Source organism: Heterodontus francisci, chromosome 11, assembly GCF_036365525.1.
Source record: "Heterodontus francisci isolate sHetFra1 chromosome 11, sHetFra1.hap1, whole genome shotgun sequence".
NCBI classification, from domain to species: Eukaryota; Metazoa; Chordata; class Chondrichthyes; order Heterodontiformes; family Heterodontidae; genus Heterodontus; species Heterodontus francisci.
In genome coordinates, this window is record NC_090381.1 from 61,946,871 (window position 1) to 61,970,339 (window position 23,469).

Sequence of the window (23,469 nt, forward strand, 5' to 3'; positions counted from 1 at the left end):
AATCACTTATCTGAAATTTTCATAGCTCAGCAGTATTTTAAGAGCCCTCAGCCACTGGTCAAAAGCCAGCTGCTTATTTCTCTGAAACTCCAAGTAAGTTTGATTAGCTTGCTTCTTGAGGGTTCTAAACTTTTGGCGCTAGGCTTTGGGTCCTAACTCATATGCCCCGAGTATAGCAATTTTTGTCAGTTCACAATTTAATGAACTCTCATCTGGCAACATGGAGTAAACCATATGGGCTTTTCTGATTAATTTGCTCTGTAACAGCAGAGTCCAAGCCTCAGCTGGCCACTTTAACTGCCTTGCCAGTTTTTCAAAGGTCACAAAAAATGCTTCCACGTCTCCCTCATTGTATTTTGGGATCAGTTGGGAGAGTTTTAGCAATTCTGTACCCAGCTCTGAATTACGCTCCTCCATATTGGCCATGCTTTCACTGGAGTTACTCTGTCGCCCCCTAGTTAACTCAAGCCGCTTCAGCGCTCTCTCTTCGCTTTCTTTCTGGAAGGTTCTTTCTCTTTCTCTCTCCTCCCTCTCTTTGTCTTCATGTTCCTCTGGAAGGCTCTTTCTTTCTCTCCTATCTCTCTTTTACTCTTTCCTCAAATTCAAGTTTCCTCTGTTCCAATTGTATCTTTGCTGGCAATACCCTGTTGGAGTCTACTTCTAACCCTGTTTCTGCTTATTCATATTCAAGGGAAAAATGGTTGACCACTAGCCTTAGGAGTTCAAACTTCCTAGCCCTGCCATGTACAGTGATGCCATACTGCTCAGCCATTTTCCTCAACTCCTCCATAGACAATGCTTTTAACTTATCCCAAGTTACTTCATTCTGGCTTGCGGAGCTACTAGCTTCAGTCGCAGACATGTTAGTATTCTAGCACACACAACCACAAGAAAACCTGTATTGAAATCTTTTCTCTTTTGTTTGGGATCAATTTGGCTTCCCACTTCCAATTTCCTCGGTTGGCTGTGGGTCAAATCCAGGACGCTAGCCCCCAAATTTCTGGTATGACCAGGTGAGAAGGGGTCTAGGGGTTCCCTCTCAGCCTTTGCCTGGTTTAACCGTAACAGGGTTTGATTTTAAAAGACCTTGTTTTTAGCTCCCCTTAGTGGATCCTTGTTCACTGCTCCAATTGTAAGGCAAAGAAATCAAACAGATTTCCTTAAATTTAAACAAGAAAGGTAGAAGTTTATTAATCTTAAACTCTAATCTGGTTAACGACTACGAATATGCGATGCAACCACGCAAGCATGCATATGCGATAAACACATGCACAGATAGAGACAGAAAAAGTAGAAGGAATAAAGGGGAAAATTTGAGGTAATATCTGGTAGTTACAGTCCTTTAAGTTCAATGAGGAGTTTTTGGTTGCCAGTAAGTCTTGCAATTCATTGGGGCCTAGTTCACGCTTCAACTTGTTCCGATGTAGAGTCTTTTCTCTCTTGAGGTTTACATGTCTTCCGCGGGTCCGGTGGCTTGGGAGAAAGTGAGAGAGAGAGAGAGAGAGAGAGGCTTTCTTGTTCCAGCTTCAGTTGCACACTGCCTTTTGTTCCTTGCTCTGTGGCACAATTCAAAAAACCCCAGGTTGTCCAGCAGGTTAGTCATATGACTAGCTCCTTATTTGGAACAGTCTCGCCTACAAGGTTTGTGGAGTGTATTACCTTAGCAGTCTCTGGAATGCACTTCCTTACACCTTCAATGTCTGGTGATCAAAATCCATTTGGGTTAATTGGAGCAGGGAATAGTCCTCTGTCTCCACAAGCAGTGTCTCTTAGTATGCAAATGTCCTTCCTGCCCTGTATCTGGTGATCTTCAAACATGTAATTTCTCCACACCAGCAACAGTTTAAAATCAATGTGCATATGACAAAATTAATATGCCTCATTCTTGGCAGGGTGGGGTCTACATGACACAACCAAAAACACTACTAAGAGTAAAGATGTTATCATAAAGTACAGAAGTATATTAAGACTATACAATCCCCAAAATAATTGAGTAAAGGACTATAGGCTCTATGTTGCACAAGGAATTAAGGACAATCATAGGTAAACACAATTTGAAATTCAGGTGTCACAGCCATGTGGTGAGGTTTGGGTGGTTACCACTGCTCAACTCCCACCTGACCACAGCCAGTGTGTTTTGTTAATAGGGATTAACCCCTTTGTGTTTTATTTGACAAATAAAAACACAGCAACAGGTTTTCTTGTAGGTTGAAAACAGAAAATCAATTGTTTATTGATCAATACGCCTTACCTGACCTTGTCGCAACCGCATCCACTCATGCATTCGCTTGCACGTGCATACACACACACACACACGAGACAGATAGAGAGTGGAAAAGGGGTAAGTGATTATAAGTGGGGTTAGGTTTCAGGGGAAGTCATGGTAAACCTGTTGAATTCTCTTAGAAGTCAAGTTCTCGTTGTTGCAGTCTTGAGGTGTTTGTAGATTCCTCTCTTGGTTGAAAATTCAGTTGAAGACAGTGGATCACTTTGAGTTCACTGCTGTATAAAGTATATAGATGTAGAATTCCACAGCAGGGCACGTGCCTTCTGGGTTGCTGGAAACAAGCTTCCGGGATGCTGCTTTCTAGGCATCTTTCTTTCTCTCGCTCTGGAATGCTTTTTTCAGGTAAAGCTGTGTTGCATCTTACCTCCGGGTAGGATACGCTTTGGCCTCTCCCCCATGATGATCGCACAATGGCCCAGGACATGGCTACTTCACACATTTTATTGTTTCAGAGGAACCCATTCAATTCTGGAATATTTACGATTGGGTGTAGGATGGGTGCAATTGACACCTCTTGGCTTTGAAGATTTTCCTTTGTCCCTGTTAGACTGTTTGAATATACCAAGGCCAAGTCATTTTTCTTCAGTGGCCATTTTTGAGCACATTGTCCACTTTTTAAAAGAAAGGTTCATTTTAAAAAAAGACTAAGTCAGTTTTTATAACGCTTCAGATTTTGTCCATAATTTTTGTATCAATGCACTTCTTGTGCACATGACACAGATTTTGTACAAATTGTATACCATCTGAAGAGTTAGAGTATCCTCAGTTGTGAAGCACATTGACAAAACTAACCTGTTAGAAGGAGTGCTTCATCTTTTTGGTCATCCTCTTCTTTACAAGATGAAGGGGAAAAGGACCTTAGGTCATCTGTATAGGAAGCTTGAAAAGATTCTACTGGAGACCTAAAAGAACAAAAAATATTTATTTAAATTACATTAAAAAATGTAAAAACCTACCACACAAGTATTTAAATTCATGGTGCAAATCGGGTGTTTAGGGTGAGTAGGAAAACCCCAAGATATCATGAGCATGAGGTCCTCATTTAAATATGTTTACTGGGCTGCCCACTTGATCGGACAGCAAGTAGCCCACACACATGTGGCTGGATTTAATAGGCCTCCCGGAGATGGGTTAGGAGGTGAGGGGCCCCTTTTATTTGGGACGGGAGGTGGGAGCCGAGGGTCCGTCACCTTCCGATCGCACCGCGATTAAGTCATGGGCAAGAAAGGCCAAAGACGGCCTTCCCGCCAAAGGCCAATTCAGGCCCTTAAGTATTTTAGGGCCTCTTCCCACCACCGCTGGAATTAGGCCAGTGAAACGAAGTGACCTCTCTGCAGACTTGTGGGGAGGGGGGGGTGCCTCCCCCGTGGGTAATCTGTGGCCCACGTAGGCTCCTGCACCGCACCACCACACCCACACCACCCCCATCACTCATCGCCCACCCCATCAAGGGGCCTGCCAAACTGGCCCCAGCGACACCATCTCATTTACCTTCTATCTGGGTCTCCAGTGCTGGGCCTGCTCCCAGGCCTCTTGCAGTACTGGTAGTGGCCACCGCTCCTGGTGGTGCTACCTATACTACTGAGCTGCTGGCCCTCTGATTGGCCGGCAGTTCTTGGAGGTAGGATCCCCATCTTTAAAGCGACGGGGATCCCAGCACCGGGCACTTAAGTGCCTGAGCACTGTAGAATCACGCCGGGGCTGGGGGGCTCCGAAAGGCCTAGGCAGAATTCCCCTTGCCTTTTCAGCTCATCACTAGGAGTCTCGCTGGCACGACTAAATCCAGCCCATGATGTGCACAATTTCAGGTGAACCTCATGAGCCTATTTAAATCAGCAATGTATCGCTTAAAGTGAAATTGCATTCCCTGCATTGTATTTAAAATACTTTTCAGTTCCAATTGTTTACTTACATTTTGATGGTAAGTTATTATTTTAACCTGAACATTATCTGTTTTAATTATAAGATGTGAATGCAATTTGACTTTCTGCTCAATAAACAATACTAGCTGTAATCTATGGAAGCAGACAGGAGCAGAGGAAAATACATCTGTCATTTTTGAAGTCATTGTGGACTGTATTAAAAGCAGATAATTCAATTTAAAACAAAGATATTTAAAATTAACTTCAAAAATTGTTACCATTTTGTTACAATTTCAACTTAATCCAATATTTGCTGAGTAAAATCACTGTGATGAATTAATTGTCAAATAATTTCTGTTCTGTTTAAAGGTGTCATTTTCACTTAAGAGGCAACACACTGCGGCAGTCATCAACAAGGAACAAGAGCTGCTCTGGATCACCTGACCCCAAGAAACTTACTATTGGCTGGGATATCCATATCTTTCCTACTTTACGTAATACCTGATAAATTTACTGATTAGGTATCTACCTTTCTCCCTAATGTTGTTTCCAATGGTAGGAAAGTGAAAAACATCCAAAAAATCATGAACAAACTGAAGTTACCTTCTGTACTTTTTGAGCAGCAGCTTCTCCAAATAGCTTATGTTGTGTTCTTTAAATTGAATTTCAAATGGTTCTTTTGAACTTTGCAGGTTGTCTTGGGCATGTGATGTCCCTGTGGAAACTGTCAGGATTATGTGCAAAGTAGTCATTAGGCTTATGGAAAAGCTTATGTCTAAAACACAAAATGATCTGTCCCAATGGCTCAGTGAGGTTGTTCAGCAAGTAACTGAGCAGTAAAGACCATGAAGGATCCAGCATTCAGTCCATTTGTGGAGTGTGATATGATTGCAACTAATTTGGTAGAAGCATCAGGAGACCTCAGTATCTCTTAATCAAAGAAGAACTAAAATCAGCTAGAATCCCCACTCTGATTGCTATTAGAGTCATAGAGTTATACAGCACAACACAGGCCTTTTGACCCATTGTTTCCATGCCAACCATCAAGCACCTATCTATTCTAATCCCATTTTCTAGCACTTGGCCTGGAGCCTTGCATGCTATGGCGTTTCAAGTGCTCATCCAAATACTTCTTAAATGTTGTGAGAGTTCCTGCCTCTACCACCTCTTCAGGCAGTGTGTTCCAGATTCTAACCACTCTCTGGGTGCAAATTTTTTCCTCATATCCCCTCCAAATCTCCTGCCCCTTACCGCAAATCTATGCCCCCTGGTTATTGACACCTTGGCTAAGGGAAAAAGTTTCTTCCTATCTACCCTATCTATGCCCCTCATAATTTTGTATGCCTCAATCAGGTCCCCCCCTCAGCCTTCTCTGCTTAAAGGAAAACAACCCCAGCCTATCCAGTCTCTCTTCATAGCTGAAATGCTCCAGCCCAGGCAACATCCTGGTGAATCTCCTCTGCACCCTCTCCAGTGCAATCACATCCTTCCTATAGTGTGGTGACCAGAACTGTACACAGTACTCCAGCTGTGGCCAAACTAGCATTTTATACAGCTCCATCATAACCTCCCTGCTCTTATATTCTTTGCCTCGGCTGATAAAGACAGGTATCCCATATACCTTCCTAACCACCTTATCTACCTGTTCTGCTGCCTTCAGTGATCTATGGACAAGTACACCAAGGTCCCTCTGACCCTCTACACTTCCTAAGGTCCTGCCACCCATTGTATATTCCCTTGCCTTGTTAGTCCTCCCAAAATGCACCACCTCACACTTCTCAGGATTAAATTCATTAATGTACATTACAAACTGCAAGGGTCCCAGCACCGATCCCTGTGGTACACCACTGGTCACAGGCTTCCAATCGCAAAAGCAACCCTTGACCATCACCCTCTGCTTCCTACCACTAAGCCAATTTTGGATCCAATCTGCCCTCGATCACATGGGCTCTTACTTTCTGACCAGTCTCCCATGCAGGACCTTATCAAAATCTTTCTGAAGTCCATGTAGACTATATCAACTGCTTTACCCTCATCTACACACCTAGTTATCTCCTCGAAAAATTCAATCAAATTTGTGAGACATGATCTCCCCGAGACAAAGCCATGCTGACTATCCTTGATTAATCCCTGCCTCTCCAAGTGGAGATTAATCCTGGCCCTCAGAATTTTTTCCAATAGTTTCCCTACCACTGATGTTAGACTCACCGGCCTGTAATTACCTGGTTTATCCCTAATACCCTTCTTGAATAATGGCACCACATTCGCATTAAGCAATAGTGGATGAGGCAAGATTGAGTTCCGGTGCAAATTGCTCTGCAATCATTTAGCCTGCTGAAACTTTATATCAAGATTCACATGTGAATAAAGGTTACTTAGCTGAGATAAGGGAACAGGAGTCAGATCCCGACTAGTGAGCTGCATAGGGACACTTGATTGGCATCTGTGACACCGATTCAATGCAAATAACGTCTGGAGGCCCAATTTCACTCGAGCCTCAGTTCACAACACTGCAATTTCAACAACTTATCAACAGCACCTGAACCCAGTTTAGTTTTTTTTTATTAAGTACATTTCAATAAACTATCTTTCATAGTAGGTAGAGTTTATATTGATGACTTTACTCTGATTTCTTATTTTAATGTGGTGATTAGGATCAAATGACCTAAACAAATAAATTAATCCAAAGTGATATTGAATTACATTGATTCTGAAGGAAGAAGCATACAGGGAATTGTGAATCGGCACAAGTTGCTGATCGATTTGCGCTGCTTTGCCATTAGCTTCATCGCACCATTAACCTCTCAGAGATTTTCATGAAGCTTCTGCATTTGCACATGAATTATCCATTAAACAGGCCACAGAAAGTCAAGTCTAGTAATTAACTGCAGAAGTACCCTCGTAATGTGATAATTATTAATCACTGCCAATCAATCTCTCTTACCCAGAAAGCGATCATTTATAGATTTGCTGTCTCAATTCATCAGATTGTGAATTGTTGTTGGAAATTTTACAAATGCCAGATTTTATTTCTTACTTTTCCTTTTTGGTTCTTTTTTTGTCAATCATTCTTTCCCTTTATTTCTTTTTGTACCTGATTTAACTCTAATTCATTTTCCTTCTTGGTCCTTCCTGTTTCGTTCTCAATCGTTAAATTGCATTAAGGAGATATCCTGATGGTCCTGTCGTTCACCAAGGTCCCAGGTGCCTTGTTGCCATCACCACACCATTATCAGCTCACACTTCCAGCACAAAACATTTTTGAGCCGAAGGGTACAGGAGGAAATCTAACTAACAGGGCATGCTGTGAGATGCTCTGCTCAAGCTAATTCTCAGTCATGATATTTGTTCTTTGGCGATCTCATAAAATTTGAAGACAACACTGCATACAATTCCAAATTCTTGCTATTTTCATCATCATTATTGGGGAGTGGGAATAATTGAATAACTCGGTCAAAGAGCTGGCACAGGCACAACGGGCTGAATGGCCTCCTTCTGTTTTGTATCATTCTATGATTCTATGACATTCAAAATCTACTGTCAGCTTAAATTATTGTAGAGGTCAGACAAATTTGTACCATTTTAACTTCTGATAGCGAATGCTGCTAAATTTAAATAAGGGGCAAGAAACAAAATTTTTCCTACTTTTATACAGCTCAGACAACAGCATCAATGTCTAAGACAACTGACAGCTTCCAAATACCACCTGCAGCTCAGAGAAGTACTGTGCAGCTTTAATCATGTAACATTTCCATAATCCCTGCTCCTGGGCATTTCACGATAACATCTGTCACTTCAAGGACGAAAGCATGCTTCTGTGATATGGATTATTTCAAATTATTGGTCTTTTAGAGAATGATTAATGCCAGGTTCTGGATAAGGCATTTTAAAATATCAACAAATATATCAATGTAAAAGAAGCTTCCATCTTGCTACAATTTCTACTGTCGTTATACTGACATCTATAAGTTGGGCGGCACAGTGGCGCAGTGGTTAGCACCACAGCCTCACAGCTCCAAGGACCTGGGTTTGATTCTGGGTGCTGCCTGTGCGGAGTTTGTAAGCTCTCCCTGTGACCGTGTGGGTTTTCGCCAGGTGCTCCGGTTTCCTCCCCAGCCAAAGACTTGCAGGTGATAGGTAAAATGGCTGTTGTCAATTGCCCCTAGTGTAGGTAGGTGGTAGGGAATATGGGATTACTGTAGGGTTAGTATAAATGGGTGCTTGTTGGTCGGCACAGACTCGAAGGGCCTGTTTCAGTGCTATATCTCTAAATAAAATAAATAACTAAAGTCAATACCTAAAAATCTTCTTTTATGTATCACTGACTCAATAATTTACAAGAACCTCTATAGTTCTGTTTTTTAAATTTGGCGCTCGCCAAATTTACATTTAAATTTACAAAGTATATAGCCTTACATAAAATGCTTACATTCAAGAACCAGAAGTATTGAATAGCTTTACTATGGCCTTTTACATGTAATAAATGTATTGGTCTGTCCACAGTTCCTGCTGCAAAGGGCAGCTTGTTTTATAATTAATTACCTGCCAAAAAAAATCAACATTCACTGACTTGCTATGATCATCAGTGAAGTAAAACACAGAAATTCCCATGAAAACCATATTTAGTACAGTTCATAAACAAGGAGAGGCAGATGATCTATTTCAAATCAACAGGCTGCAGTAGTATATGCCCCAAAAGTAAAGCTGTAGCCTTGCGGGAAAACACAGCTTATAGCCGTGTTTGTACAGCTTAACTGCCTATAGTTATGGACAGTCTCATCAAGATACTGCCACTGCTCCTGAACTAACCCATTTCCCAGGTTCGACTTTCTTAAGGGAAAAATAGAGAGATAATTTACCCTAAGGATCTGACATTTGACTTAGCACCTGTTCTGTTACTGCTATAAGCATAGAAGAGAAGCAGCACACAGGCAATTATGTACAGGAAACCTGGAGGCTTGAGGCAGAGAGAATAAGAATGGAGTCCATATTATTTATAATACTGTGAAAAATAAACTTTTTTGGAGTATTGAACTGCTCTTACCTTTACTGAGTAAAATATAAATCGGGGAGTAATAAACCATAATAAAGATTATTTAGTGTCCACAATCTTTTAATTATCTTTTATATTGTTTTTGTTCTCTACGTTCCATGCTTTATAACAGGGAGCATCTCTGGTGAGGCAATGCTTGCTTCTACTGACTTTGAGGCCCTGAGGTCACTTGTGTGGCAGAGGCAGGCTCTCAGTTTTTGCCAGAGAGTCATGCCAGAAAAAGAAAATCAACATTTTTATTTCACAAAATTTGTCCTGTTGCTTCTGGGTTATGGGGACGGCGCTTCTTAGAAAGATCTACAATTGATACTGCAAGGCCCTCTCCACCTACATTTGAACACTTGTGCAAGGCCCAAGCGGTGCTGGTCCCCTGAACCAGGCAAATGGCAAAAAGCATATGTATCTACATTTGAGATGGGAGTGTGGTGAACTAGATCGTGCAGCATATTTCCAGCCCCATTTATCCCAGATCTACTGGAAAATTTGTGGGAAAGGACTGGAGAGTGAAATGATGGACTGTATGTTAGAGAGAAAATGTGATAGTATATGAAAGAACTGAAGAGACTGTAGAAAGACAACACAGAGACTGAGAAGGGTATTAGCTGCAATTTATGGAGCATCAATACAGATCTTTTGGCAATGGTTTACCACAGCTCCCAATTTCATTTAAAATGCTGTTTTCATTTCCATGCTTCAGATTAGTATCATGACATTGTTCAAATTTATCAATGTTTTCACTTTTTAATGATTTATACAAAATAATTTTTTATTTAAGCTGCTAAATCACATTTTAAGGTGTTTTTTTCCTTAAATTGTTTTCAAGTATTCAAAATAGAAGCGCCACGATCATTTCTACCTGAAAACCTTTCGGGTGACCATTGTGCTTCACTAGAGTTTCTCTCTCTCCACTCTTTTAATGCTTCTTGGAAAGACTTTGATGACTGTTCCTCATCAAAGTTGCCATTTAATAACGAACTACTGTTCAAATCTTCCGCACTGCTGTTTTGCACACATACAGCTGATTCACCATCCTCTCGTTCCATGTTAAGAACCTAGAGCATACAGGAAATTATAAAATGTTACCATGTTTCGATATTTATCTCCAACATAAAAGCTGCTTTCATTTATTTATGCAACAGACCATGCATTGCTACAGTAAACTTTCACAATTTAGAAAAGATTACAGATTAGAAAGACATTACAGTAAACCTTTGACAGACTACAGCTATGCTAACAGTAGAAGTTAAGTGTAGAGGATGAGAATGAAGTAGTTGGACAAGGTCCACCAAGGGGAAGCTTACAGCATTTAGAAGCATGTGAAAAGCTCCCAACAAATCCATCCATTTGGCTTCCTGTTTGCACATCTGTATTCTTTATGTAGGGTTGTTAAAATCTTCCAAGTTACATTGATGTGGCAGAATTTGGACAATTCAGGTCAAATGGATGGAATGTGCATCATTTTCACGAAGATTACAATAGTAAGGTGTACTTTATTGATAGTACTTAGCAATCAGTGAGTTTCTCTCTACTCTGCCTGCATACACATCAACTCCCTCCAAGTAGGCCTCTTTTCTTCTTGGGGACTTCAAACTTCTGGACCATCTGCACATTTACATCACAGAATCGTTACAGCGCAGAAGGAGGCCATTTGGCCCATCATGTCTGCACCAGCTCTCTGAATCAGCAATTCACCTAATGCCATTCCCCCTCATCTCTTCTGATTTCTAAATTGTGAAGTATGTTGCATCTGGCAATGTTCTTGCTCATTCTGGCTGGTCTGTTAAACAGTACTCCTCTAATTGGTTAGATTACTCAGAAGTATTGCTTCAGCATGCCTGCAGTCTGCTCAACAGCAACTCTGGTGGTGGCATGGTCTGCAGTGTACTGTCTACTGATATATGAGGGTTCTGGACTGGAGTCACGAGCCAAGACTCAGTGCCGTGGACTGCAGCAGAATACAAGAATAATATCCACACTCCAAGAAATGACCAGTAATGTGGAGAATTATATATGAAATCAACTCTTGATCACAAGTATCTCCATGAAATAGAATTAAATCATACTTCTGTGCTAACTAGTTACAAAATTACCAGCAAATTTATGGTGTAGAGCCCTCTCCAGTTAAGTAAAACAATGCAATTCTCAAGTGGAACACTCATGGCCACGTACAACAACATGTTTATAAAAAATAAAATGTCCCAAGGCGCTTCAGATAAGCATTATAAAACAAAATATAACACCAAGCCACATAAGGAGATATTAGGTCAGATGACCAAAAGCTTGTTCAAAGAGGTAGGTTTAAGGAGTGCCTTATAGGAGGAAAGGAGGTAAAGAGCCAGAGAGGTCTCGGGAGGGTATTCCAGAATTTAGGGCCTAGGCAACTAAAGTTGCAGCCGCCAATGGTGGAGCGATTAAAATCGGGAATGCTGAAGAGGCCAGATTAGATGAGTGCAGATACCTTGGAAGGTTGTGGAGCTCGAGGAGATTACAGAGATAGGGAAGAGAAAGGTCATGGAGGGATTTGAAAACAAGGATGAGAATTTTAAAATCAAGATGCTGTGTGACCCAAAGCCAATGTAGGTCAGTGAGCACAGGGGTGATAGGAGAACAGGACTTGGTGTAGTTAAGGCACGGGCAGAGTTTTGGATGACCTCAAGTTTATGGAGGGTAGAATGTGGGAGACCAGCCAGGAGTGCATTAGAATAGTAAAATTTAGAGGTAACAAAGGCATGAATGAAGGTTTCAGCAGCGGATTAACTGAGACAGGGGCGAAGACAGATGATATTATGGAGGTGGAAATAGGTGGCCTTAGTGTTGGTGAGAATATGTGGTCGGAAGCTCATCTTGGGGTCAAGTGTGACACCAAGGTTGTGAACAGACTGGTTTAATCTCAGAATGTTGCCAGGGAGAGGGCTGGAGTCAGTTGCTAGGGAACAGAGTTTGCAGCGTGGACCAAAAACAATGGCTTCAGCCTTCCCAATATTTAACTGGAGGAAATTTCTGCTCAACCAGTACTGGATGTTGAATAAGCAGTCTGATAATTTAGCAACACTGGAGGAGTCAAGAGAGGTGGTGCTGAGGTAGAGCTGGGTATCATCAGCATACGTGTGAAAATTAAATGCTGTGCTTTCAGATGATGTCGCTAAGGGGCAGCAAGTAGAGGAGAAACAGGAGGGGGCCAAGGATAGATCCCAGGGGGATGCGAGAGATAATGGTGTGGGAGCAGGAAGAGAAACCATTGGAAGTGGGCGGCACAGTGGTGCAGTGGTTAGCACCACAGCCTCACAGCTCCAGGGACCCGGGTTCAATTCTGGGTACTGCCTGTGCGGAGTTTGCAAGTTCTCCCTGTGACCGTGTGGGTTTTCGCCAGGTGCTCCGGTTTCATCCCACCACCAAAGACTTGCAGGTGATAGGTAAATTGGCCATTGTAAATTGCCCCGAGTGTAGGTAGGTGGTAGGGAATATGGGATTACTGTAGGGTTAGTATAAATGGATGGTTCTTGGTTGGCACAGACTCAGTGGACCGAAGGGCCTGTTTCAGTGCTGTATCTCGAAATTAAAAAAAATAAAGTGATAATTTGGTTATGATTAGATAGATAAGAATGGAACCAGGTGACAGCAGTCTCACAAAGTTGGAGAAGAATTGGAGGAGGAGGATGTGGTCAATGCTGTCAAAGGTTTCAGACATATTGGGCTGAATTTCTGTGGGGAGAGGCCCGCCTCGATCTGCAACATTGGGAAGGGCCTGCCACATATTACCGTGGTGGGGGGACCTCGGTGCAGCCCCCCGCCACCTGGCATGGGCTCTTCATTTCCATATGTAAATTCACATTAATTATATTCAAATATATCTCCAACGCAGAAGTCCTCAAGGCAGCCAACATCCCCAGCATATACACCCTACTGAGTCAGCAGCGCTTGAGATGGCTTGGCCATGTAAGCCGCGTGGAAGATGGCAGGATCCCCAGGTACACCTTGTACAGCGAGCTCATCACTGGTATCAGACCCACCGGCCGTCCATGTCTCCGCTTTAAAGACGTCTGCAAACGTGACATGAAGTCCTGTGACATTGATCATATGTCGTGGGAGTCAGTTGCCAGTGCTCACCAGAGCTGGCGGGCAGCCATAAAGGCGGGGCTAAAGAATGGCAAGTCGAAGTAACTTAGCTGTTGGCAGGAAAAAAGACAGAAGCGCAAGGGGAGAGCCAACTGTGTAACAGCCCTGACAACCAATTTTATCTGCAGCACCTGTGGAAGAGTCTGGCACTCTAGAATTGGCCTTTATAGCCACTCCAGGCACTGCTCCACAAACCACTGACCACCTCCAAGCGCTTACCCTTTGTCTCTCAAGACAAGGAGGCCAAAGAAGAAGAAGATGATATTCAAATTAACTTACCTGCCATCTCACACCGATTTTAAGGCCTCCATTGACCTTCGCACACTGTCTGAACTCTGCAAAAGTTATAGGTTTAGGGGGTAAAGTTCAGGTGGGGAAAATGGCATGTGTTAGTCATTTCAGGCACTGAAATGACCATTGTGGGGGGGGGGGGGGGGGGGGGAGGGGAGGTTGGGGAAAGGCCTCCATATCTATATTATGTGTGAATAAAAATTCCTTAATACTGCACCTTTAAAATGTAAAATGACTTCTCAGGGCTTAAAGCCCTTTAAAAATGGCACCGACGCTTGTGCAGTGGCGTTGGATGCCATTGCCGGGGATGCGGAAGCCGCCCCCTACACGTCATCAGGGACGGCCACTCCGCCCCCACTATTTAAATGAGCCCCGCACAAAATATTGCAGGGGCTCCTCGGCGGCCCTTCCGTGTCGGAGGGCCGCCGAGTCGAAAGCACGTTGCCGAGGACGGACCGCGCGCATGATTAAAATTCAGCCCATAGAATGTCATTTGTGACTTTGATAGATGTTTTGATACTGTGGCAGGGTGGAATCCTGACTGGAGGAATTCAAACAAAACTGCTGGGAATGATGGGAATGAATTTGGGAGGTGATAACGCAGAGGTGGGTCTCATGACCAAGATGAGCTCAGAAAGAGCATGAGAGGAGATAGGAGACAAACTGCAGAAAGATGCAAGTTCATGGCCAGGGCAGGAGGGAGCATTAGAATAAGTCTGGCCAGGTGGGCTAGTGAAAGGAGAGATGTAGCAGAGGCAGCTGATTGGATGATCTCAATCTTTGTGGCACAGAAGTCGTGAGCTCCTTGCACTTATTATTGGAGATGAGGGTGCAGGGGACAGGGGAGAGGGGGTTAAGAAGACATTTTGCAGTAAAGATGATCCTGGTATAGGGAGCTGTTTTAGCAGACAAAAGCAGGACCCTATAGAATTTTTGTGGTCCAGCCGGATCTGACGGTGAATGGTTAAACCAGTTGATCACCAGATCCTCTCACGTCTGTGTCCCTTGGGCTTGAGGAAGCAGAGATGAGGGTTGTACCAGGGAACAGCAAGGGTGAGAGAGAGTAATGGTTTTATTCAGGACCAGGGTGTCAAGATGGATGTTATGTTCCAGTTGAGCAAATCAGTAGCTGCAGCAATGTTGTGGTAAACAGTGGCAAGTAAATTTGGAGATACTTTTTTCCAGGAATGGAAACAGAATGAGGTAAGGCTGGGGTATGGAAGGGAGATGTGGGTGAAGAACGATACAAGGAAGTGATCAGAGACGGCCTCATCTGTAACTGATGCGATGGGACTAGCAACACCACGTGAAATGGCAAGCTCAAGGGGGTGGGCGTGAATATAGATTGGGGAATTTACATGGAGGGAGAGATTTAGGGAAGATGATGGGCAGTGCACTCAGAGGAGTGGGAACATGATGAGTTAAGATGGAGGCTGAAATTACTGATGATGAGAAGTCATTCAGTGCAGAAGCTGAAGGAAAGCAGTGAAGATATCTCAGTGAGAAAATTTATCATACTTGGGAGGGTGATAGAGGACGATGATTTTGAAAGAGAGGTGAGAGGGGTGGAACAAGGTCAGAAGCTCAAAGGAGGAGAAAAGGAGTAGGGTGTCAGACCAAGGTGTGATCTGGTGATAAGCGCCACAAGGCCACCGCAATGGTCTCAGCACGGCAAGTACTCAAAGATGTAACCAGACAGTGACGCTCCATTAAGAGGAAAGGGGTCATCATCCTTCAGTCAGGTTTCCATTAAGGCCATGATATCGATGCAATCATCCACGATAAGTTTGTACAGGGCAAGGGCCTTCTTCACACATGAACAGACATTTTGCAGGGAGATGCGTAGAGTGGTAAAAACTGATCCGCTGGCAGTCCATAGGGCCAACGAATAGAGGGGTGAGTAACACAGGAAGAAGATTGGCCAGAATAGCCCCCAACGGGCACACTGGACAGTAAGCTAGGAAGTGACTGCAATGGAGCAATTGAGGTTGTTGCTCAAAATGAGCCAGCGCCGAGTGCTTCGGTGAGCCCTTTCAAGGATGCAAGAGAGGCACCAAGGGAAGCTGTAAGTTTATCTAAGAGGGACCTCATGAAGTCTCATGGCATCAGGTCAAACATGGGCAAGGAATCCTCCTGCTGATTACCACCTACCGCCCTCCCTCAGCTGATGAGTCAGTATTCCTCCATGTTGAACACCACTTGGAGGAAGCACTGAGGGTGGCAAGGGTGCAGAATGTACTCTGGGTGGGGGACTTCAATGTCCATCACCAAGAGTGGCTCAGTAGCACTACTGCTGACTGAGTTGGCGAGTCCTAAAGGACATAGCTGCTCGACTGGGTATGTGGCAGGAGGTGAGGGAACCAACAAGAGGGAAAATCATACTTGACCTCTTCCTCATCAATCTGCCTGCCGCAGATGCACCTGTCCATGACAGTACTGGTAGGAGTGACCACCGCACAGTCATTGTGGAGACAAAGTCCCGCCTTCACATTGAGGATACCATCCATCGTGTTGTGTGGCACTATCACCGTGCTAAATGGAATAGATTTCGAACAGATCTAGCAATGCAAAGCTGGGCATCCACGAGGCGCTGTGGGCCATCAGCAGCAGCAGAATTGTACTCAACCACAATCTGTAACCTCATGGCCCGGCATATCCCCCCACTCTACCATTATAATCATGCCAGGAGACCAACCCTGGTTCAATGAAGAGTGCAGGAGGGTATTCCAGGAGCAGCACCAGGCATACCTCAAAATGAGGTCTCAGCCTGGTGAAGCTACAACAGAGGACCAATGGCGTGTCAAACTGCGACAGCAGCATGCAATAGACAGAGCTACGCAATCCCGTAACCAACAGATCAGACCTACGCTCTGCAATCCTGCCACATCCAGCCGTGAATGGTGGTGGACAATTAAACAACTAACTGGAGGAGGTGGCTCCACAAATATCCCCATCCTCAATGATGGGGGAGCCCAGCACATTCATGCAAAAGATAAGGCAGAGCATTTGCAACAATCTTCAGTCAGAAGTGCCGAGTTGATGATCCATCTCGGCCTCCTCCTGAAGTCCCCAGCATCACAGATGCCAGACTTCTGTCAATAGGGCGGCACAGTGGCGCAGTGGGTAGCACTGCAGCCTCACAGCTCCAGCAACCCGGGTTCAATTCTGGGTACTGCCTGTGTGGAGTTTGCAAGTTCTCCCTGTGTCTGCGTGGGTTTCCTCCGGGTGCTCCGGTTTCCTCCCACAGCCAAAAGACTTGCAGGTTGATAGGTAAATTGGTCATTATAAATTGCCCCTAGTATAGGTAGGTGGTAGGGGAATATAGGGACAGATGAGGATGTGCTAGGAATATGGGATTAGTGTAGGATTAATATAAATGGGTGGTTAATGGTCGGCACAGACTCAGTGGGCCGAAGGGCCTGTTTCAGTGCTGTATCTCTAAAAAAAAAAAAAAATTCGATTCATTCCGCGTGATCTCAAGAAATAACTAAGAGCACTGGATACTGCAAAGGCTATGTGCCGTGACAATATTCCGGAAATAATATTGAAGACCTGTGCTCCAGAACTTGCCACGCCTCTTGCCAAGCTATTCCAGTACAGCTACAACACTGGCATCTACCCGACAATGTGGAAAATTGCCCAGGTATGTGTTCAAGTTTTCTGAAGAAGGAATTTTCCTCCACACAAGATCAGGGGGCAGGTTGTTCAACCTTGCCCGTCTAAGAGTGAAGTCCAAAGTACGGAAAGTCCTCATCAGGGAACTCCTCTTTGCTGACGATGCTGCTTTAACATCTCACGCTGAAGAGTGCCTGCAGAGTCTCATCGACAGGTTTGCGGCTGCCTGCAATGAATTTGGCCTAACCATCAGCCTCAAGAAAACAAACATCATGGGGCAGGACATCAGAAATGCTCCATCCATCAATATTGGCGACCACGCTCTGGAAGTGGTTCAAGGGTTCACCTACCTTGGCTCAACTATCACCAGTAACCTGTCTCTAGATGCAGAAATCAACAAGCGCATGGGAAAGGCTTCCACTGCTATGTCCAGACTGGCCAAGAGAGTGTGGGAAAATGGCGCACTGACATGGAACACAAAAGTCCGAGTGTATCAAGCCTATGTCCTCAGTACCTTGCTCTATGGCAGCGAGGCCTGGACAACGTATGTCTGCCAAGAGCGACGTCTCAATTCATTCCATCTTCGCTGCCTCCGGAGAATACTTGGCATCAGGTGGCAGGACTGTATCTCCAACACAGAAGTCCTCGAGGTGGCCAACATCCCCAGCTTATACACACTACTGAGTCAGCAGCTTGAGATGGCTTGGCCATGTGAGCCGCATGGAAGATGGCAGGATCCCCAAAGACACATTGTACAGCGAGCTCACCACTGGTATCAGACCCACCAGCCATCCATGTCTCCGCTTTAAAGACGTCTGCAAACGCGACATGAAGTCCTGTGACATTGATCACAAGTCGTGGGAGTCAGTTGCCAGCATTCGCCAGAGCTGGCGGGCAATCATTAAGGCGGGGCTAAAGTGTGGCGAGTCGAAGAGACTTCGCAGTTGGCAGGAAAAAAGACAAATGCGCAAGGGGAGAGCCAACTGTGTAACAGCCCCGACAAACACATTTTTCTGCAGCACCTGTGGAAGAGCCTGTCACTCTAGAATTGGCCTTTATAGCCACTCCAGGCGCTGCTCCACACACCACTGACCACCTCTAGGCGCTTACCTATTGTCTCTTGAGATAAGGAGGCCAAAGCAGAAGATGGCCTGTACACAAAAAGCAGGACAAGTCCAACCTGGCCAATGACCGCCCCATCAGTCTACTCTCAATCATCAGTAAAGTGATGGAAGGTGTCATCAACAGTGCCATCAAGCAGCAGTTGCTTAGAAAAAACCTGCTCAGTTACGCTCAGTTTGGGTTCCGCTCGGGTCACTCAGCTCCTGATCTCATTACAGCCTTGGTTCAAACATGGACAAAAGAGCTGAACTCAAGAGGTGAGGTGAGAGTGACTGCCCTTGACATCAAGGCAGCATTTGACCGAGTATGGCATCAAGGAGCCCTAGCAAAACTGGAGTCAATGGGAATCAGGGGGAAAACTCTCTGCTGGTTGGAGTCATACCTCAAGCAAAGGAAGATGGTTGTAGTTGTTGGAGGTCAATCATCTGAGCACCAGGACAACACTGCAGGAGATCTTCAGGTTAGTGTCCGAGACCCAACCATCTTCAGCTGCTTCATCAATGACCTTCTTTTAATCATAAGCTCAGAAGTGGGGATGTTCGCTGATGATTGCACAACGTTCAGCACCATTCGCGACTCCTTAGATACTGAAGCAGTCCGTGTAGAAATGCAGCACGGCTTGCACAATATCCAGGCTTGGGCTGATAAGTGGCAAGTAACATTCGCGCCACACAAGTGCCAGACAATGACCATCTCCAACAAGAGAGAATCTAACCATCTCCCCTTGACATTCAATGGCATTACCATCGCTGAATCCCCCACTATCAACATCCTAGGGGCTACCATTGACCAGAAACTGAACTGGAGTAGCCATATATATACCGTGGATACAAGAGCAGGTCAGAGGCTAGGAATCCTGCAGCCAGTCACTCATCTCCTGACTCCCCAAAGCCTGTCCACCATCTACAAGGCACAAGTCAGGAGTGTGATGGAATACTCTCCACTTGCCTGGATGGATGCAGCTCTAACACTCAAGAAGCTTGACACATCCAGGACAAAGCAGCCCGCTTGATTGGCGCCCCACCCACAAACATTCATTCGCTCCATCACCAACGCACAGTGGCAGCCGTGTGTACCATCTACAAGATGCACAGCAGCAACACAACAAGGCTCCTTGGACAGCACCTTCCAAACCCGCGACCTCTACCAACTAGAAGGACAAGGGCAGTAAATGCATGGAAACACCACCACCTGCAAGTTCCCGTCCAATTCACACACCATCCTGACTTGGAACTATAATCGCCGTTCCTTCATTGTCGTTGGGTCAAAATCCTGGAACTCCCTTCCTAACAGCACTGTGGGTATACCTACCTCACATGGACTGCAGCGGTTCAAGAAGGCAGCTCACCATCACCTTCTCAAGAGCAATTAGGGATGGGCAATAAATGCTAGCCTAGCCAGCAATGCCCACATCCCATGAATGAATTAAAAAAAAGTGAAGCCTGCAATGGTGGCAAGAAAGCAGGAAGGTCAAGGAGTACTGACCAGATCGGTTCCAAAGACACCCTGCACTACAGCAAACCTTGTAAGTCAGAAGTTCTGTGCCCTCTCAAGCTGCTGGAACCTTTCCATTTGGAAAGTTATGAAGGCGTTGCCAAGAGAAAACATGGCACCTGTCACTTAACTTTAAACATCTGTATAAAGCTGACTAGCTGATGATTCCTGCGATTGCCTGGAAGGACTCATGACATAAAAAGATTATGGCCACTATTACCTTCTTTCTTTGGCTCCTTGTCTCAAGAGACAATGGGTAAGCGCCAAGAGGTGGTCAGTGGTTTGTGGAGCAGCGCCTGGAGTGGCTATAAAGGCCAATTCTAGAGTGACAGGCTCATCCACAGGCACAGCAGATAAAATTGGTTATCGGGGCTGTTACACAGCTCTCCTTGCACTTTTTTCCTGCCAACTGCCAAGTCTCTTCGACTCACCATTCTTTAGCCCCGCTTTAATGGCTGTCCGCCAGCACTGGCGATCGGTGGCAACTGACTCCCACGACTTGGTCAATGTCACAGGATTTCACGTCGCGATTGCAGACGTCTTTAAAGCGGAGACATGGACGGCCAGTGGGTCTGAAACTAGTGACGAACTCGCTGTTCAATGCGTCCTTGGGGATCCTGCCATCGTCCATGTGGCTCACATGGCCAAGCCATCTCAAGCACCGCTGGCTCAGTAGGGTGTATATGCTGGGGATGTTGGCCACCTTGAGGACTTCTGCGTTGGAGATATGGTCCTGCCACCTGATGCCAAGGATTCTCCGGAGGCAGCGAAGATGGAATGAGTTGAGACATCGCTCTTGGCTGACATACGTTGTCCAGGCCTCGCTGCCATAGAGCAAGGTACTGAGGACACAGGCTTGAAACACTCAGGCTTTTGTGTTCCGTGTCAGTGCGCCATTTTCCCACACCCTCTTGGTCAGTTTGGACATAACAGCGGACGCCTTTCCTATGCGCTTGTTGATTTCTGTATCATGAGACAGGTTATTGGTGACAGTTGAGCCTAGGTAGGTGACCTCTTGAACCACTTCCAGAGCGTGATCGGCGATATTGACGGATGGAGCATTTCTGATGTCCTGTCCCATGATGTTCGTTTTCTTGAGGCTGATGGTCAGGCCAAATTCGTGCAGGCAGCCACAATCCTGTCGATGAGTCTCTGCAGACGCTCTTCTGTGTGGGATGTTAATGCAGCATAGTGAGCAAAGAGGAGTTCCCTGATGAGGACTTTCCATATTTTGGTCTTCGCTCTAAGACGGGCAAGGTTGAACAACCTGCCATCTGAACTTGTGTGGAGGAAAATACCTTCTTCTGAAGACTTGAACGCATGTGAGAGCAGCAGTGAGAAGAAGATCCCAAACAGTGAAGGTGCGAGAACACAGCTCAGTTTCACGCCACTCAGGATAGGAAAGGGGTCTGATAAGGCACTGCTACGCTGAATTGTGCCTTTCATATTGTCATGTAATGAGGTGATGATACTTAGTAGCTTTGGTGGACATCCGATCTTTGCTAGTCGTCTGAAGAGACCACGTCTGCTGACGAGGGCAAAGGCTTTGGGAAAGCGGGTGCAGGGGGGAGGAAAGGGGGCGCGGGGGGGAAGGGGGTGGGCATCGGGCGGGGGTCGCAACCCTGGCAAGCAGGCTAGCCCACAACCTGCACGGCCTCCTTGATGTCGGCGTCCTCCAGGCTGTTGCTGCGCTTGTGGTCACCATCCAGCTTGTGGTGGAACTTCTTTCCCGGCTCCCAGCTGTGACGGCAGAAGGGCGACCGAGGCCAGTTTGAGGCCCTGAGCCTCGACGACCACCTCATGGCTACAAATAGTGCCAATGCATTCCTGGAGGTTGCCTGCCTGCAGCTGGTGGCAAAGCTTAAACTGCCCCCTTCAAAACAAAATACAGACTTCATAAAATGTGCATGATGTGCAATACAGCTATACAAAAATGCTCAGGCAAAATAATTCATCCTGAAATTGCTACTGAGACAAGATCAGACGGCCAGCTTTGACAGAAGGTCCAAAAGTAGACCAAATAGATGTGCCAGAAGTTGAAAAATATGGCAAAGGATTTAGCAGTATTTGTTGTGGGATGACCTTGAGGGCGCAACACCTTAAGGACTGCAAGTGAACATCATCAGAGGAAGTGATGTTGACTCACACGTGACCAGTTAGTTGTGAATGGAGCCCGCCCTAGTAAGACGTGTTCAGGTCTAGATCCTGCAGTTACTATTTGTATATATGTTCCAGTTCTGTTATAATAAAATCCCACATTTAATTTGATTATGACTTGTATTCCCGTGACTTTTAACACTAGATCACACACAAAGGGACGAGTAATACCACAGTATTATTTAAATATTAAAACAAGGGTCAGGCTGTCCTATACTGAAGCCTACTTTTGGGCAGGGAAACAATAACAGTAGAACAGTAGTGCGAGAAGTTGAAAGTCTGACTTTCTGACCCATGCATACTGCTGCACCACTTGCAGGGCATCAGAAGATTTACATCTAATTTTCTCTCTCCAGTATTCTTACCTTTCTATCACCTACTATGGCTTCTCTTCCTGCTCCCACACCGTTACCTCTGGTGTCCCCTAAGGATCCATATTTGTTCCTCTCCTATTTCTCATCCACATACTGCCTCTCGACGACATATCTGAAAAAATAATGTCTGTTTCCACATGTATGCTGGTGACACTCAACTCTACCTCACCACGACCTCCCTTGACTTCTCCCCTGACTCGAAATTGTCAGACATCCAGTACTGTATCAGCAGAAATTTCCTCCAAATAAATACTGGGAAGATTGAAGCTATTGTCTTTGGTCCCCACCACAAACTCCATTACCAACCATCACTCCATTCCTCTCCCTGTCTGAAGTTGAACCAGACTGTTCGCAATCTTAATATTATATTTGACCAAGATGAGCTTCTGACCACATAATCGCACCATCACTAAGATTGCCTACTTCCAACTCCGTAACATCACCAAACTTCGTCCCTGCCTCAGTTCATCTACTGTTGAAACCCTTATCCAAAGCCTTTGTTATCTCTAGACTTGACAATTTCAATGCACTCTTGGCCGGCCATCCATGTTCATCCTCTCCAAATCGGAGAGGAACAAATATGGATCCTTAGAGGACACCAGAGGTAACGGTGTGGGAGCAGGAAGAGAAGTCATAGTAGGCGATAGATAGGTAAGAATACCGAAGAGAGAAAATTAGATGTAAATCTTCTGATGCTCTGTAAACTCAAGGTCATCCAAAACTCTGCTGCCCTTATCTCAACTCACACCAAGTTCCATTCACCCATCACCACTGTGCTTGCTGACCTACATTACATCCCAGTTAAGCAACAGTTTGCTTTTAAAACTCTCATCGTGGATTTCAAATGCACCCATAGCCTCACCCCTCCCTATCTCTGTAATCTCCTCCAGTCTCACAACCCTCCAAGGTATCTGCGCTCCTCTAATTCTGGCTGCTTGAATAATCCCAATTTTAATCACTCCACCATTGGTGGCTGTGCCTTAAACTCTGGAATTTCTGTTTCTCTACCTCTCTTTCCTCCTTTAAGATGCACCTTAAAACCTACCTCTTTGACCAAACTTTTGGTCATCTACCCTAATATCTCCTGATGTGGCTCGG

At 45.1% G+C, this 23,469-nt stretch overlaps 1 protein-coding gene across 4 annotated transcripts in view; it reads right to left on the reverse strand.

Moving 5' to 3' along the window:
- zbbx (zinc finger, B-box domain containing) overlaps window positions 1–23,469 on the reverse strand; it is a 154,923-nt gene that overhangs the window by 107,977 nt on the left and 23,477 nt on the right. For all 4 annotated transcript variants that reach the window (XR_010975964.1, XM_068042183.1, XM_068042184.1 and 1 more), the window contains 3 exons: window positions 10,059–10,254; window positions 4,753–4,873; window positions 3,080–3,189 (listed from right to left, as the gene is read on the reverse strand). Coding sequence is in view for 3 of the 4 variants with exons in the window: in XM_068042183.1 (XP_067898284.1) it covers window positions 3,080–3,189; window positions 4,753–4,873; window positions 10,059–10,254 (427 nt within the window). In the remaining variant the exon portion in view is untranslated. The remainder of the gene's footprint in view (window positions 1–3,079; window positions 3,190–4,752; window positions 4,874–10,058; window positions 10,255–23,469) is intronic.